At 41.1% G+C, this 12588-nt stretch overlaps 1 protein-coding gene across 7 annotated transcripts in view; it reads left to right on the top strand.

The window, feature by feature from the left end:
• The window catches only part of LOC137164657 (trifunctional purine biosynthetic protein adenosine-3-like), a 60103-nt gene that overhangs the window by 13238 nt on the left and 34277 nt on the right, over positions 1-12588 (top strand). For 4 of the 7 annotated variants that reach the window (XR_010923148.1, XM_067565581.1, XM_067565582.1 and 1 more), the window contains exons 9-17: positions 580-748; positions 2196-2427; positions 2574-2668; positions 3584-3693; positions 6087-6285; positions 6802-7047; positions 7403-7555; positions 9952-10155; positions 11132-11281. Coding sequence is in view for 5 of the 7 variants with exons in the window: in XM_067565581.1 (XP_067421682.1) it covers positions 580-748; positions 2196-2427; positions 2574-2668; positions 3584-3693; positions 6087-6285; positions 6802-7047; positions 7403-7555; positions 9952-10155; positions 11132-11281 (1558 nt within the window). In the remaining 2 variants the exon portion in view is untranslated. Of the gene's footprint in view, positions 1-579; positions 749-2195; positions 2432-2573; positions 2669-3583; positions 3694-6086; positions 6286-6801; positions 7048-7402; positions 7556-9951; positions 10156-11131; positions 11282-11543; positions 11579-11752; positions 11923-12588 lie in introns of those variants that run through there. The other 3 variants (XM_067565583.1, XM_067565584.1, XR_010923149.1) reach the window with 3 other exon arrangements.

Below are 12588 nucleotides of genomic sequence, written 5' to 3'. Positions count from 1 at the left end.
ATCTCTATAGATTGTTGTTTTCTGCCTGTTGCTAATAAAACTGGACGAAATTTTCTCAGTGGTAGTAAATTTGTCAAAAATGCATTTTTTGGGACACTGAAACTATTTGAATTCAGGTTGAATTCCGTGAATAGTTTCAACTGAAAACCCCCCTGAAAATAAAATTATTGGAAATGTCAAAATGGTTCGTTTAGAAAATGTCAAAAATGAGCTGTTTAGAAAATATAGTTTTGAAACAAAAGAAAATGTTTTGATGCAGACAAAATGTTTGGTTTTTTGTTTTTGGTTTGAAACTAGCCAATTTTTTTGGTTTGTTTTCAGACTTTTTTTGTTTGGCCACAAAACAGAAACATCAATTATTTCCCACATTTATTTTCTAGGAATAATTACTGTAAATTAATGTTCACTTATTTTTTCCAAATCTGCAAGTATAGCAAAATTTCCTGTTCTCCAACATAGTTTTTGCTCACTAAGTTGAACTTCATGTGTTTTTAATTCTTGAAGAAAAACTTAATACGTTTTTGATATTTCAGCAACTCAACAAAATATTTAACTAAATTGCTGAGCACACTTTTGCAGGTAATTCTTCCACTGCTTAAAAATGACTTTTATGAAGTGATTCAAGCAACAATTGATGGCAAACTCAGCAGCTGCATGCCAACTTGGTCAGAAAACCGCATTGCTGTGTCTGTGGTCATGGCAAGTAAAGGGTATCCAAGAGACTATGCTAAAGGCATGGAGGTAACAGGTAACTTCTTTATTTTTTCCAGATCAGCACTATTTCAAGGGGCCCAGTAAATTTGATTGTGAGAGAGACACATTTTTGCTGGTCCTGAGCAGGTGCATGGAGAGAGAGAACTTTCCCCCAACACTCTGTTTGGGGACAGTCATCATCATGGAAATGTAGATTTACACACACATTCAAAGTGCCACAAGGGCTAGCAGTTTCAAGACACACACCACTCTCTAAGGACCAGACTGTGGCTTGGAGTTGGGATGAGAAGAGCATTCTAGAACACTAGATGTTCCTGGAGGAATTCTGGCTGACCCACCCAGAATTCCTCCAGAGACTTTATGGGGAGCACGGACTTTCCAGAGACTTTATGGGGAACACTCTTTCACATGTGCTATCTCAGCTTTGCTGGCTTGTGGGTAAGGTGAGCCAGTTCTCTCAGCCAGAGCACCTCTGAGGAGTGCATGCTAAAATTGAAACACCATCATCTTGGCCTGTGTAACAATGGCGTACCGAAGGTCTCCGGCGCCCGAGGGCCAAGCCTACATTTGCGCCCCCCTTTCTCTTAAAATCTTAGGCACAGGGATTAAATTGAAATGAGTCCTGAAGCATACCCAACTGTAATTCAGCTCTGACTGTCAGTGCAGTGCAGCCTGCATAGCGCTGCGACACATTATAGCTGCAGCAAGTGGAAAAAGTTTGCTTGCTGGTAAAACTAGTTTCTAGCCTACTGTGAAATCAGGTGTTGCTTTTGTTGGATTTTTCTGCCTAATGATGACAACAGCAAACTTCCCCCCGTCAAAAATAACCTCAACAGTAAAACTCCAAAATCCCACCTTTTAGCCCCCGAGCTTATTTTTTCCTAGTAAGTATTAAAAGAACTACAGGTTTTTGTTTAAGCAAGTTAATGACTGGGGTGATGAGACAGCCATCTACAGATATTTGAAGGGTACAGATTCTGTGGCGGGCGAGGAATTGTTCAGAGTGGTCTAAGCAGTACAGCTAGATGTAATAGGATGAAAATGAAAATATAAGATGAATATCAGCAAAATATTCCGAGCAGTGAGTTCTTCTGAGCTGTGGAATAGTATCTCAAAGGAAGCCTTTTTTCTAGAGTCATTTTAAATTCGACTGGACAAGTTCTTCAAAAGCATAGTGTTGAAAACAGTCTTGCTGTGGCAGGGGGATAATTTTGATGTCCTGATGCGTCTCTCTTGTTCCATGAACTGGTGCCCTTGAAGGCAGACTCAGTAGGAAGGTTTAGGATAGAAAGGGCATGTGAAGTGAGCTACCATCTCACCCTGGAAGTGGTGTTTTCAGGATACACACACGGGTGAGGAAGTGTAAGGAAGCTTGTACTATCACTGTGCTATACTTGTGCAATGAGGCAAAAAAGAACTTCAGCCTCTAGCACTATATTTGATTTAAAATAACGAGACCTAATTTTGCTTTGGTTTTGTAGGACTTATTCAAGCGAGAGAGCTAGGGCTGGAGGTGTTCCATGCAGGCACAACAATGCAGGATGAGAAAGTGGTGACTGATGGTGGCAGAGTCTTTACAGTAACAGCTATCAAGGAGGATGTGATGTCAGCAGTGGAAGAAGCCAACAAAGGAGTAGCAGCCATATGGTTCAAGGGTGCCATTTACAGAAAGGACATTGGTTATCAGGCTATAGCTTTCTTCCAACGGTCTGTGTATGTAAGCAAGGGCACTAGCAGAAATAGATGCTTGCCTAGTCCAAAGCCATTCATATAGTTCTGATTCTTTGATGAGATTGATGAGATTCATTTATGCAGAAAATGTCACTATAACCACAAATGTGTCCCTTTTTTCCTTTCAGAGGCCTGATACATGATGATGTAAGTGTAGACCCTATAACCAGCAGTGCTTTGATTAATCAGTCTGAACCACCAACAGCAAGTGGTAGTAGATCAGGTAAGGTCAAACAGTTCTGCAGACTTCTTCTATTTTTAATGAAACCTGAATTCCTCCTCAGAAATGAGCAGAGTGACCTTTCTGCTCAGGCTAAATACCTGGTATTAGTGTCACTAATGAGGAGAAAGCAATTGCTCTTGATTGAACCAGGACTTAAATCATCTTTACCAAAGAGAATTATCATTTTCTTCTGCCTCCTTGTTTATTAAACCAACCACTTAAGTTAAACAAGGGGAATGACATTCCCTTACATCCCTGGCTTGAACCTTGATACATTAGACAAGGGGAACTTGTGGAATGGGTGCTTGTTGTGAAGTGAATTGTTGGAACATAATTTTTTTAAGATAGCATGTAAACTGATAAAACTTGAGTACTGCTGCACTAGACTATTGTAGTATAATAAACCTTGCCACTGGCTTTTTAATAGAATGTATTATGTCAGTGGACACGGTTATAGTAGTTTTTGTACCAGCTTCACATATTGTATTAGTGGAATATGATAAGCAGATAAGTATCTGTGATCTTGCTAATGAACACTGAATTTGAAGTCTGCTGTTCAGACTGTGCCTTTTGTTAGCAACAGCCATATTGTCTGAGGAAGGCTTTCTGTTATATAATTAATCTTCCTTATTCCACTTTAAAAACTCAGCTAACAAGGGATAAGTTGATAAATACTGGTCACATTGACTTTTGCTGTAGATGAACTATAATTTACAAAATCTTAGCCAGTAAAAAGTAGTTATGACAACATAAAATAAGTGATTTCAGGATCTGAACTTCATATGGTTGTACAGGTTTCTAGTTGAATCTTTTGGAACAGTAATAAGTTGTCCAAGCTCTAATGATTTTCACTAGCAACACTTGTTTTTTTCCCTAGAATTATCTAAAAGTTGTCCTTGGCTTTGTATTTGGCAGGCAGCCATGCAGAACTGGGAGGTTTTACTGATCGCTTTGACTTGAAAGCATCTGGTTATGATGATCCTATCTTGGTATCTCGAACTAAAGGCCTTGGAACTAAACTGCAGGTAACCACGGGAGTGCCCATACCAGAGCTCATGTTAATTGCTGAGAATTTTAAAAACAGCACAACATATTATACAGCGTACAACTCTGAGCATTGTAAAGACACTACAGGAACGTCTATGCTGGAATAGAAGACTTGCAGCTGGCCCAGGTCAACTGATTTGGTCTTGGGCTGCAAGGCTAAAAATTGCTGTATAGATATTTGGGCTCATACACTCATAACGAATGTCTTACACCCACCACCACCACCTGCCTCCTACAGCCTCACTGTCAAAAGTATGTTGCGCTACCTAGATTTAAGGTAATTGAGCCATGCTCGTATGTATTTGCAAGTAAGTAGACGTTCTAGAACAGGAATGATGATCTTTTTGCTCTTGAATGTTCCCTACAGCAAAAATCTTACTGGGGAAGCCTCAAGTTACCACTCTTTTCCTCCCACCCAATCAGCAGAGGACTGTCCCCAATTCTTTTTTTCATTCCCTCACTCCTGAGACCTTTCCTTGCCTGACAAGAGTTAGCTGATGCCCATCAATGCTGCTTGCTAGTTGAACCAGAGGGATCATTACAGTGCAACAAAAGATGATGAATGACTTAACTCCATAGTGCTCCGAGTCCCCACGGGTCTGGGGTGAAAAAGACCTGGCTTGCAAACCAAACCCAGATTTTTTTATGTGAGCCTGATCCAGCACCCATTAAAGCCAATGGGAGTCTTTACTTATGTTTTCCTCTCAATCTTTCTGTACTGAGCTCTTTTGCACTGGAGTTGCTACACCAGTGTAGCTATATCAGTGCAATTCCCCAGTGTAGACCATGCCTAACATTCAGCCCTACACAGAAAACTTTTTCTGCTAGTTTCATCCAGTGCAGCTGTAAGATACCAGGGTAAGTTGCACTGCTGCAAGCCCTGATTTGCATCAGTGCACTGTGTCCTCATTAGCGGTTGGCACCACTGCACTGCCATAACTATACCAATGTAACTACATTTATAGTTACCTTGGTATACATTTCCTTACTTTAGAGAAGGCCTCAGTAACAGTTGTCCTGGGAAGCAGAGGTGAATGGATGCAAGCAATATGGTAATTTTAAAAGCAATTTAAAAGTCTTGAGGTAACAAGATTTCATTGTGTGCGTAGATAAATTGTATAGTCAATTGCTTGACCACACTTTGGGTCATTATTTTATTATGGAATATATTCGAGACCAAATAACCAATGTCAGTCAGGTTTATTAGTATGGAACAAGAAAAAGGTTTGATATGATACCAGTTTCTGAAGAGCAGTCCCATGCAGCGATGTTACATTTATCTTACAAAGAAAGTGTGCTCCTCAAGTTACGCATTTCAGCTGGTGGTATTTATATGGTTTTACAAGTTATACATTTCTTTACACATCAAGTAAAATCCAACTCTTCCGTTTGCTCCAGTTCCCTAACCTGTTGTCCTGTTCCTTCCTTATTGTCATTTTGGATACTAGTATTCCAGGTATTTATCCATGAAGGTACTTCCCTAATTTGTATTAAGACATAGGAAACGTGTCAAAATCAAGATACATTCATTCTGAATGCTTACTTCAGCAAATGCAAGGAATTATGGGATATTTAGCATTAGTGACCAGGATTATGGGATAAGCAGTTTAGGCTATATCACTGTTACAATATTTTTGCTTAATATTATTGGGGAGGTAATCATCAAGGGATCCATCCAGTCACCCATTCCCAGCTTCTGGCAAATAGCAATATGTTTTTATATATATAGGTGGTGCAGGAAATACATATTATTAACACGATATATATTTATATGCTAGATATATTAGTCAACAGTGTGACTTTTTCAAGGTTCCATTCAAGGCCCTACATTCCAGTGAACGGATTCAAGCTGTCAACAGTGACAATGAGATGACGCTTCTTTATCCGAGAGGGTCCGTGAAATATCACTGGAAGGAGGAAGTCTCATCTCCTCTACACCTAATAAAACAGAATAAAGTTATTTAATGATGCTCATTAAGCTTTGCTATATTGTTAAATGAAGATAATGGACTCTGTAATACAGAATGCAAAACCATGTTTGATTAATTTTATATGGATCTTGATAGGCACATACTGTCGCTAGGATATCCTGAGGAAACTGATGGATGCCCCATCACATTCAGGACAATCTAATACTAGACTGGACACAGTATTTTAAAAAAATATACTGAAGGGACAAACACTGCACAGCAGAATTAGAAGGTGAACTAGATGATCTCATAAGACTTTCCCATTTATGATTTCTAGCGTGGATAGTGCAGGGGATAAGAAGATTGTCTGCTTTTCTTTTCTCTGACATGGAAACCATGTCAGACTTTCTGTTTGTTTCCTATTACAGCTATAAACTGGTTCTCTTACTGTCTTGTTACAGTTTGCACAGATGTGTAAGAAACATGATACCATTGGTCAGGACTTGGTTGCCGTGTGTGTCAATGACATCCTGGCTCAGGGAGCAGAGCCCCTCTTCTTTCTCAACTACTTTGCCTGTGGGAAACTTGACACTGAAGTGGCTCAAGCCATCATAGCGGGAATAGCTGAAGCTTGTAAAAAGGCAGGATGTGCACTCTTGGGTACGAGCACTCACTTTCTGTATGGGATTTGAAGGTTCTGATACAAAATTATTACTGCAATTAGTACAGAGTAGAGAGAGAAACAGCATAATTTAGCTTTCACAAACACTGAGCCAAATTCTCCTTTTTTACTTACTCTGGTGTAAATGGGAGTGAGATTTTGAACCACTGGATTCTTAATGTACTAAAAAATTTCCATTCCCTTGCCAAACAAAAATATCCTGTGTGGGGAACTCTCCTCCCCCCTCCCTCACCAAGAGGCATCATTTTGACTTTGTCCCAGAAATCAGCGCTCATGCAATACTTTCCCCCTTTCCACTGTTCATTTTAGTAACTCTGAGCTTAACTAGCTTTTCGGTGGTTCCTCGAAGTAAGAAACACTTTTTTGAATTTGCTATGAAATGCGCAGTTTAGGCTGCGCCTGGGTCTTTGTAGCTACACCAAATACATTCCCCATTTGAAACCTGTCATGCAGGTGTTTACAGTTAGCGCTGCCTGCTTTCTTCCTTTGCCTAGGAAGAGAGACTGCTGAAATGTCTGGCATGTATTCGCCTGGAGAGTACAAGCTTGTTGGCTTTGCAGTTGGTGCACTGGAACGAGAACATGTGCTGCTCCAGCTGGAGAGAATTACTGAGAGGGATGTCATTATTGGACTAGCTTCTTCTGGGATTCACAGCTTTAGCCTTGTAAGGAAGATTCTCTCAATGTCTTCCCTACACTACTCATCTCCAGCACCTGGTGGATGTGGTGACCAGACATTAGGTATAATAATATCTGCATTTTAAAGGTGAACCTACCTGGAAGTAAATCCAGTTTTGTTATTTTCTTAAATAGACACTAGCAGGGTTTTTAGAACTCAAGATTGAATTTCCTAGTTATGGTTGCCACCAGCCCAATTTTAGATCCAAGGGTCCAGTTCCTTGGTTTCTGAGATCTTCATCCGTTTTCTCATTTCCCCACAGTGTGGTGACACTGTCCTGTGCTATTCTTGATAGTTTCTTTGTCACTGAGAGAGCAAGAGGAATGCTGATAAAAGAATCACTTCTTGTATTCCCTGATAAAAATGCTTCTGCAGTGATTTTTATCTCTAATGATTTGTAAACTTTTGTGATCACAGGAGAACTACTGCTAACTCCAACCAAGATCTACAGTAAGGCTTTGTTGCCTGTCCTTCGTTCAGGGCACGTGAAAGCCTTTGCCCCTATCACTGGCAGGGGGTTACTGGAAAGCATCTCCAGAATCCTAGCTGAATCATTTAGTGTAGTTTTGGGTAAGTGTAAAAGAACCTTTCCTGTTACATGTAAATGACATCTAGAATGGACCTGATTTAAAAAAAAAAAAAAAAAGGCCTGGTCTTAAGAACACTTTGGGTATGTCTACATTCCATAAAGGGGGGGTGGAAACCCACAGCAGTGAATCTCGAGCCTGGGGCTACAGACTTGGCCACGTGCTATGGCACTAAAAGTAGCACTGTAGACATCCCTGTGGGCAGGAGTCCAGGCTCTGAGGCACCCCCCCACACCCCATGCTGGGTTTCAGAGCCCATGCTCCACCCTATGCAGGAATATCTACAATACTATTTTTAGTGCCTGTAGTGTGAGCCTGAGTCTGTAGACCCAGGCTCTGAGATTTGCTGCTGCGAGCGTTCTTTTGCAATGTAGACATATCCTCAGAAGTTAAGTACCTGATTTATAGGTACTTGGACATTTGAGTCGCTTAATGGACACATAATGCAAGGCCGTAGTCTATAAATGTTTTACTTAAAATGTTTGTGTTATAGTTTTAACAAGTGTCAGCAAAATGTGTAGCTTTTAAGTCGCATCTGTTTTTAGGAGGAGATTAAGAATTCATTAAGATAACTTCTATTCTCAATGTTCAATCTGAGTATGCAGTTTAAAAGCTTAGTAAGGGAGCTAAATTGTACACCTGGCCCATAGTCTATATATATCTAATACAGTGTTATGAAAGGCAGTAGCTTCTCCATAGGGAGGGATGCATCTCAGTTTCCATTACAAGTCTGATTTTGGCCACCAGCCAAAAGTCCACAGAAATTGAACATCAGACATAAAATTAGCACATGATGTCTGTAGCTCAGATAAAATTTCTCTCCGTGTTTAAGTAAATTGGACAAAATATTTATAAATTACAAGATGTTAAAAATATAGGTGTTCAGCGGAGTCCACGAGGTCTGTGTAATTTTCTGTCCTTTAAAATAGAAAGAAAAGAAATGAAAACCTGGTTTACTATTTTCATTTAGTTGTGCCAGGATCTAAGATTAGATGAGGAAATCTTAATTTTAAAAGCTATTAGAATTTTACATAGTTATGTCAGAATGGCAGGTTGGCTCTGGCAGTTTAAAATAGGCCACCAAATGACCGCGGAGACAAACTTTCATTAAAAAAGAAATCTCTAGCTGTCTTCCTGTGGAGAGAGATAGCAAGGGAGGGTTGTCAATGGAGAAATGTTCTAGCAAAACTGTAGCTAATTAGACAAGTTTGTAAATTAAGACACTAAAAAAGTGCTTATCACAATTAGAATATTCTATCTAAAACTTTCTTTTGCCCGATTTCAGCTTGAGAGTGGACAGTAGGAGTTAATTAAAGTTAATTCTGGGTTTCTCACCTTACAGTCAAGTTTTAAAGGTTATTAAGTGTTCAAATGGGAACATGAGATGGCCATGCCAGGCTACGACCACTATTATAGTGGTCCTGAGGAGCCTTAGGGGAAGATTAGTTGGGTGCTCTACAAAGTATGCTGACCACTGACTCAGCAGCACTGACTCAGCCTCTCGTGCACATAATTATCCATTGTAAAGTCTGAGGTGGTGGTTCCCAAATGATGGGTCCTGATCCGCTGCTGGGTCCTGTGGGAAGGTTCTAGATGGGGCATGGGGCTCTAGGTAAATAGACACTTCTTCCAGTCTGGTGCAGAGGGGAGATCTTGAGGGTTGGAAAGCAGCCCTGCCCCCACACTTTCACTGCAGCAGTGGCTCCTGTCCCATGGTGCTTGACCCAGCTTCCTGCCCTGGGCATTGTGACCTGACATGGGGTCGCAGCGCCACTCCAGTTTGGCCTGGCTGTCCCTCCCCAAACTGGAGTAACACTACATCCCTGTGCACCAGGTCACAATCCCTGGTCTCGCCCTGTGGGACAGGAACCACCGCGGCAGTGTGGAGTGGGCTCACCCAGTAACTCCCTTTTCCTCAACTTCCGTCCACACTGGACTGATATTAGGGTTGTGGTGCCAGGGTGGAGGGTGCATAGATGTAATGGTATGTCACAAAAAAGAGTGCATTTGGTGGGTTGCCTTATTAAAAAGTTTGGGAACCACTGGTCTGTAGCGAACTCCTCTCCTGAATTCAGTCATTTTGCTTGCGTTGTGCTGCACAAGTGGTTCAATCTTAGGTCAACAACCCCTGCACTTTCCACAGTAGGACTGGAGCTTCGCATTTATGATTGAACTCGGACAAATTTCACTTTAATCTACCACTGCTCATCTACAGCAGTCTGTTTTCAATAGGCTGTGCAAAGGCATTAGCAATGCAGCTCCCATAAACTTTAAAGGGAGTTGTACAAGAAGTTAGCTGCCCAATGCTTTTAAAATGTAGAGGATATTAGTGATTATACAACACTTTAGCTGATCTATAACTATTTCAACCATTTTCAGATGCTCATAGTTGGCAGATACCTGAAATCTTCTCCTGGCTCCAAAAAGAGGGGAACCTCTCAGAAGAGGAGATGGCCCGAACGTTTAATTGCGGGATCGGTGCTGTCTTGATAGTAGAGAAGGAACTGGCTCAGCAGGTTCTGAAGGATGTACAGAGACATGAGGAAGCATGGCTGATTGGGAATATAGTCCCAGGATGTACAGGTTACTGGGCCTTTTAACTTGAAATAAGAAAAAATGGAATTCCATTCACTGAAATAATGAAAAGCCTTTCATTGACTTAAATGGGGTTTGGACCAGGCCCTTAGAGATGTCCTGTTTAAGCTGTATACTGACACAAAGTAGGTCATTAAGGATCCAATCCTGTAAGGTTCTGAGCACTTAAAAGACATCATGCTTTCACATGCACTTCCCCTCAACTCAGTGGGATTTGAGGGCACTCAGCACCCTGCAGAATTGGATCCTTCATTCTTAAATATAGATCAAGTGAGAGGTAATTTGCTGTTAGAGATGGATATTAGTCAGTGGACAGATACAAACTGCTTGATACTTAAGCCATTCCCACTAGCATCTATAGGCATAAGTACTCTAATATTATGACTGCAATAAAATAATTATTTCTGTGGATCCTATTTTACCAGCATTTTGTCAACAGAACTTCCATATGAATGCAGCAGTAGTTATTTTTGTGCAAAGATTGAGGATAGAAGAAGGCTACTGTTACATGCTTGTGTGTCTGCCAGCTGGTAGCTAGATCATCCCCAGTTAGGTGACACTCCATCCACTGGGTGTGCATGCGGTGAGTCTTTGACCATGCCCTTTATGATCCTCAAGCAGCAGTTTTAGTGAGGAAGATGCAAGGAATTCTTGGTTCAATTGAGATCACTTTTAGCATCCCATGTGGGGCAGTATGAGGTTGGGAGGGAGGGTAGGCAAGATATAAAAGGTTTGATATAGAATGGAAAAGATCAGTTAATAGGTTTTTACTATTTTAAGTCCCAGTCTTGCAAACTGTTACATGTGAGTAATTTTATACATGAACTCAATGGGATTAATTAAGTTATTCATTTCCATATTTCAAATATTGGATAAGTGTTGATGTTGGCATAAATTATCCCTGATCGGTTTGCTTATAATACTTTTGCATTAGAATAAACTATTTTGATATTTTACTCTGAAGGATCTTCTCATCACAGAGTCAAGAATCTCCTTAAAGTTTTGCAGTTAAATAGATCTCGGTTTCTGCAGAATGCTGCTGATGTGGACAGGCATCTCTACGTCAAGCCCAAAAAAAGCAAAGTGAAAGTAGCTGTTCTCATTTCTGGAACAGGTGAGTTTTTGCATTTTTCATTGAACAGGAAGACTTCCCCAACACATGAAAGGCCAAATTCAGTCCTGCTGTAGGTGTATGCATCTCCATTTACTTCACTGGAGTTGCACCTTAAACTGGGACTGAATTTAACCCAAGGTCAAAAAGATGTTCTATTCTAGCCAATGAAAAACATTTACTAGTGGGTAACAGAGTGGCTGGCCCTTCTTAAGGGAGATAAGTCTCTCAGCCCACCTGTTACACAGTTGATTTGCCTCCCCAGGTGGAGAGAATGAATTAGTCACATGACAGCTTGTCATTTGACTAAACCAAGCCCCTGGGAGGAGAGAAAAATTGACTTGGGGACAGCCAATGGGGGACTGCAGAGTGAAGCTGCAAGGAGGGAAGTCTCCTGTAGTGGTCCTTGAGCAAGGGACTTGGCACTGAATAGAAAGACCCAGCTGGAAGCTGCATTTTCCTTTTTTGGAGAAGGCCAAGAATGCAAGGCAGGCCGGGCCTGGTCTTCTACAGTGTCTCTAAGAACAAAGGAAGAGACAATACCTCTGGGAGAAGGAGCTGTGCCCAACTTAAGGCTCAGTGGAAGACTTTTTTGCACTTGTTTGGAACTCTGTTAATAAAACCAGATCCCAGGATGGGCTGTTATTGGACACATGAAAGCCTTTTTTTGAGTTATTGAGTATCCAAGAGGGGAAACTGAGGCAGGGGACCAAAGAGCCACCCGTGACCACCAGGGGGCATGTGGGAGGCAGCTGACCCTGTTGAATACTGGACAGTTCACAAATTCTTTAGCCCTTTTCCATTTGGGTGTTTGTTAAAGCAGATAGTGTCTTCATGTGTCCAAACGCTTTGATGAAAAATAAGAGGATTAGATTGCTCAAGTGACGATAACACATAGTCGCTACCTTGCCAGATCAAATCTGGCCCACATCAGTTGGTGAACTAAATTGGTGCTTTGTTTGATTCTCAGTTGATAGAAACAAATCAATGAAACCACCACCATAGTTGGCACTAGATGGTACCCCTACTGTCACTCTCCGGGTTGATCTACATTAGAAAATTAGATTGACCCAGCTATGTCGCTCAGCGGTGGGGAAAAAATACACACCCTTGAGCAACATTGTTAAGCCACCCTAACTCCCAACATATACTGTGTTTGGTCAATGGAAGGCATAGCCACTGCCTCTCAGGGAGGAGAATTAATTATAGTGATGGAAGAACCCCTCCTGTCGCTGTAGTGAGTGTCTACATTGAAGTGCTACAGCTGCAACTGTGCCATTGTAGTGGTTCAAGTGTAAACAAGCCCTCAA

The sequence above is a fragment of the Emydura macquarii genome, unplaced genomic scaffold (genome assembly GCF_026122565.2).
Source record: "Emydura macquarii macquarii isolate MOO-44397 ecotype Brisbane River unplaced genomic scaffold, CSIRO-AGI_Emac_v2 contig_2681, whole genome shotgun sequence".
Taxonomy (NCBI): domain Eukaryota; kingdom Metazoa; phylum Chordata; order Testudines; family Chelidae; genus Emydura; species Emydura macquarii.
The sequence above is the reverse complement of the archived record's forward strand: the minus strand, read 5'-3'. Positions and strand labels throughout refer to the sequence as shown.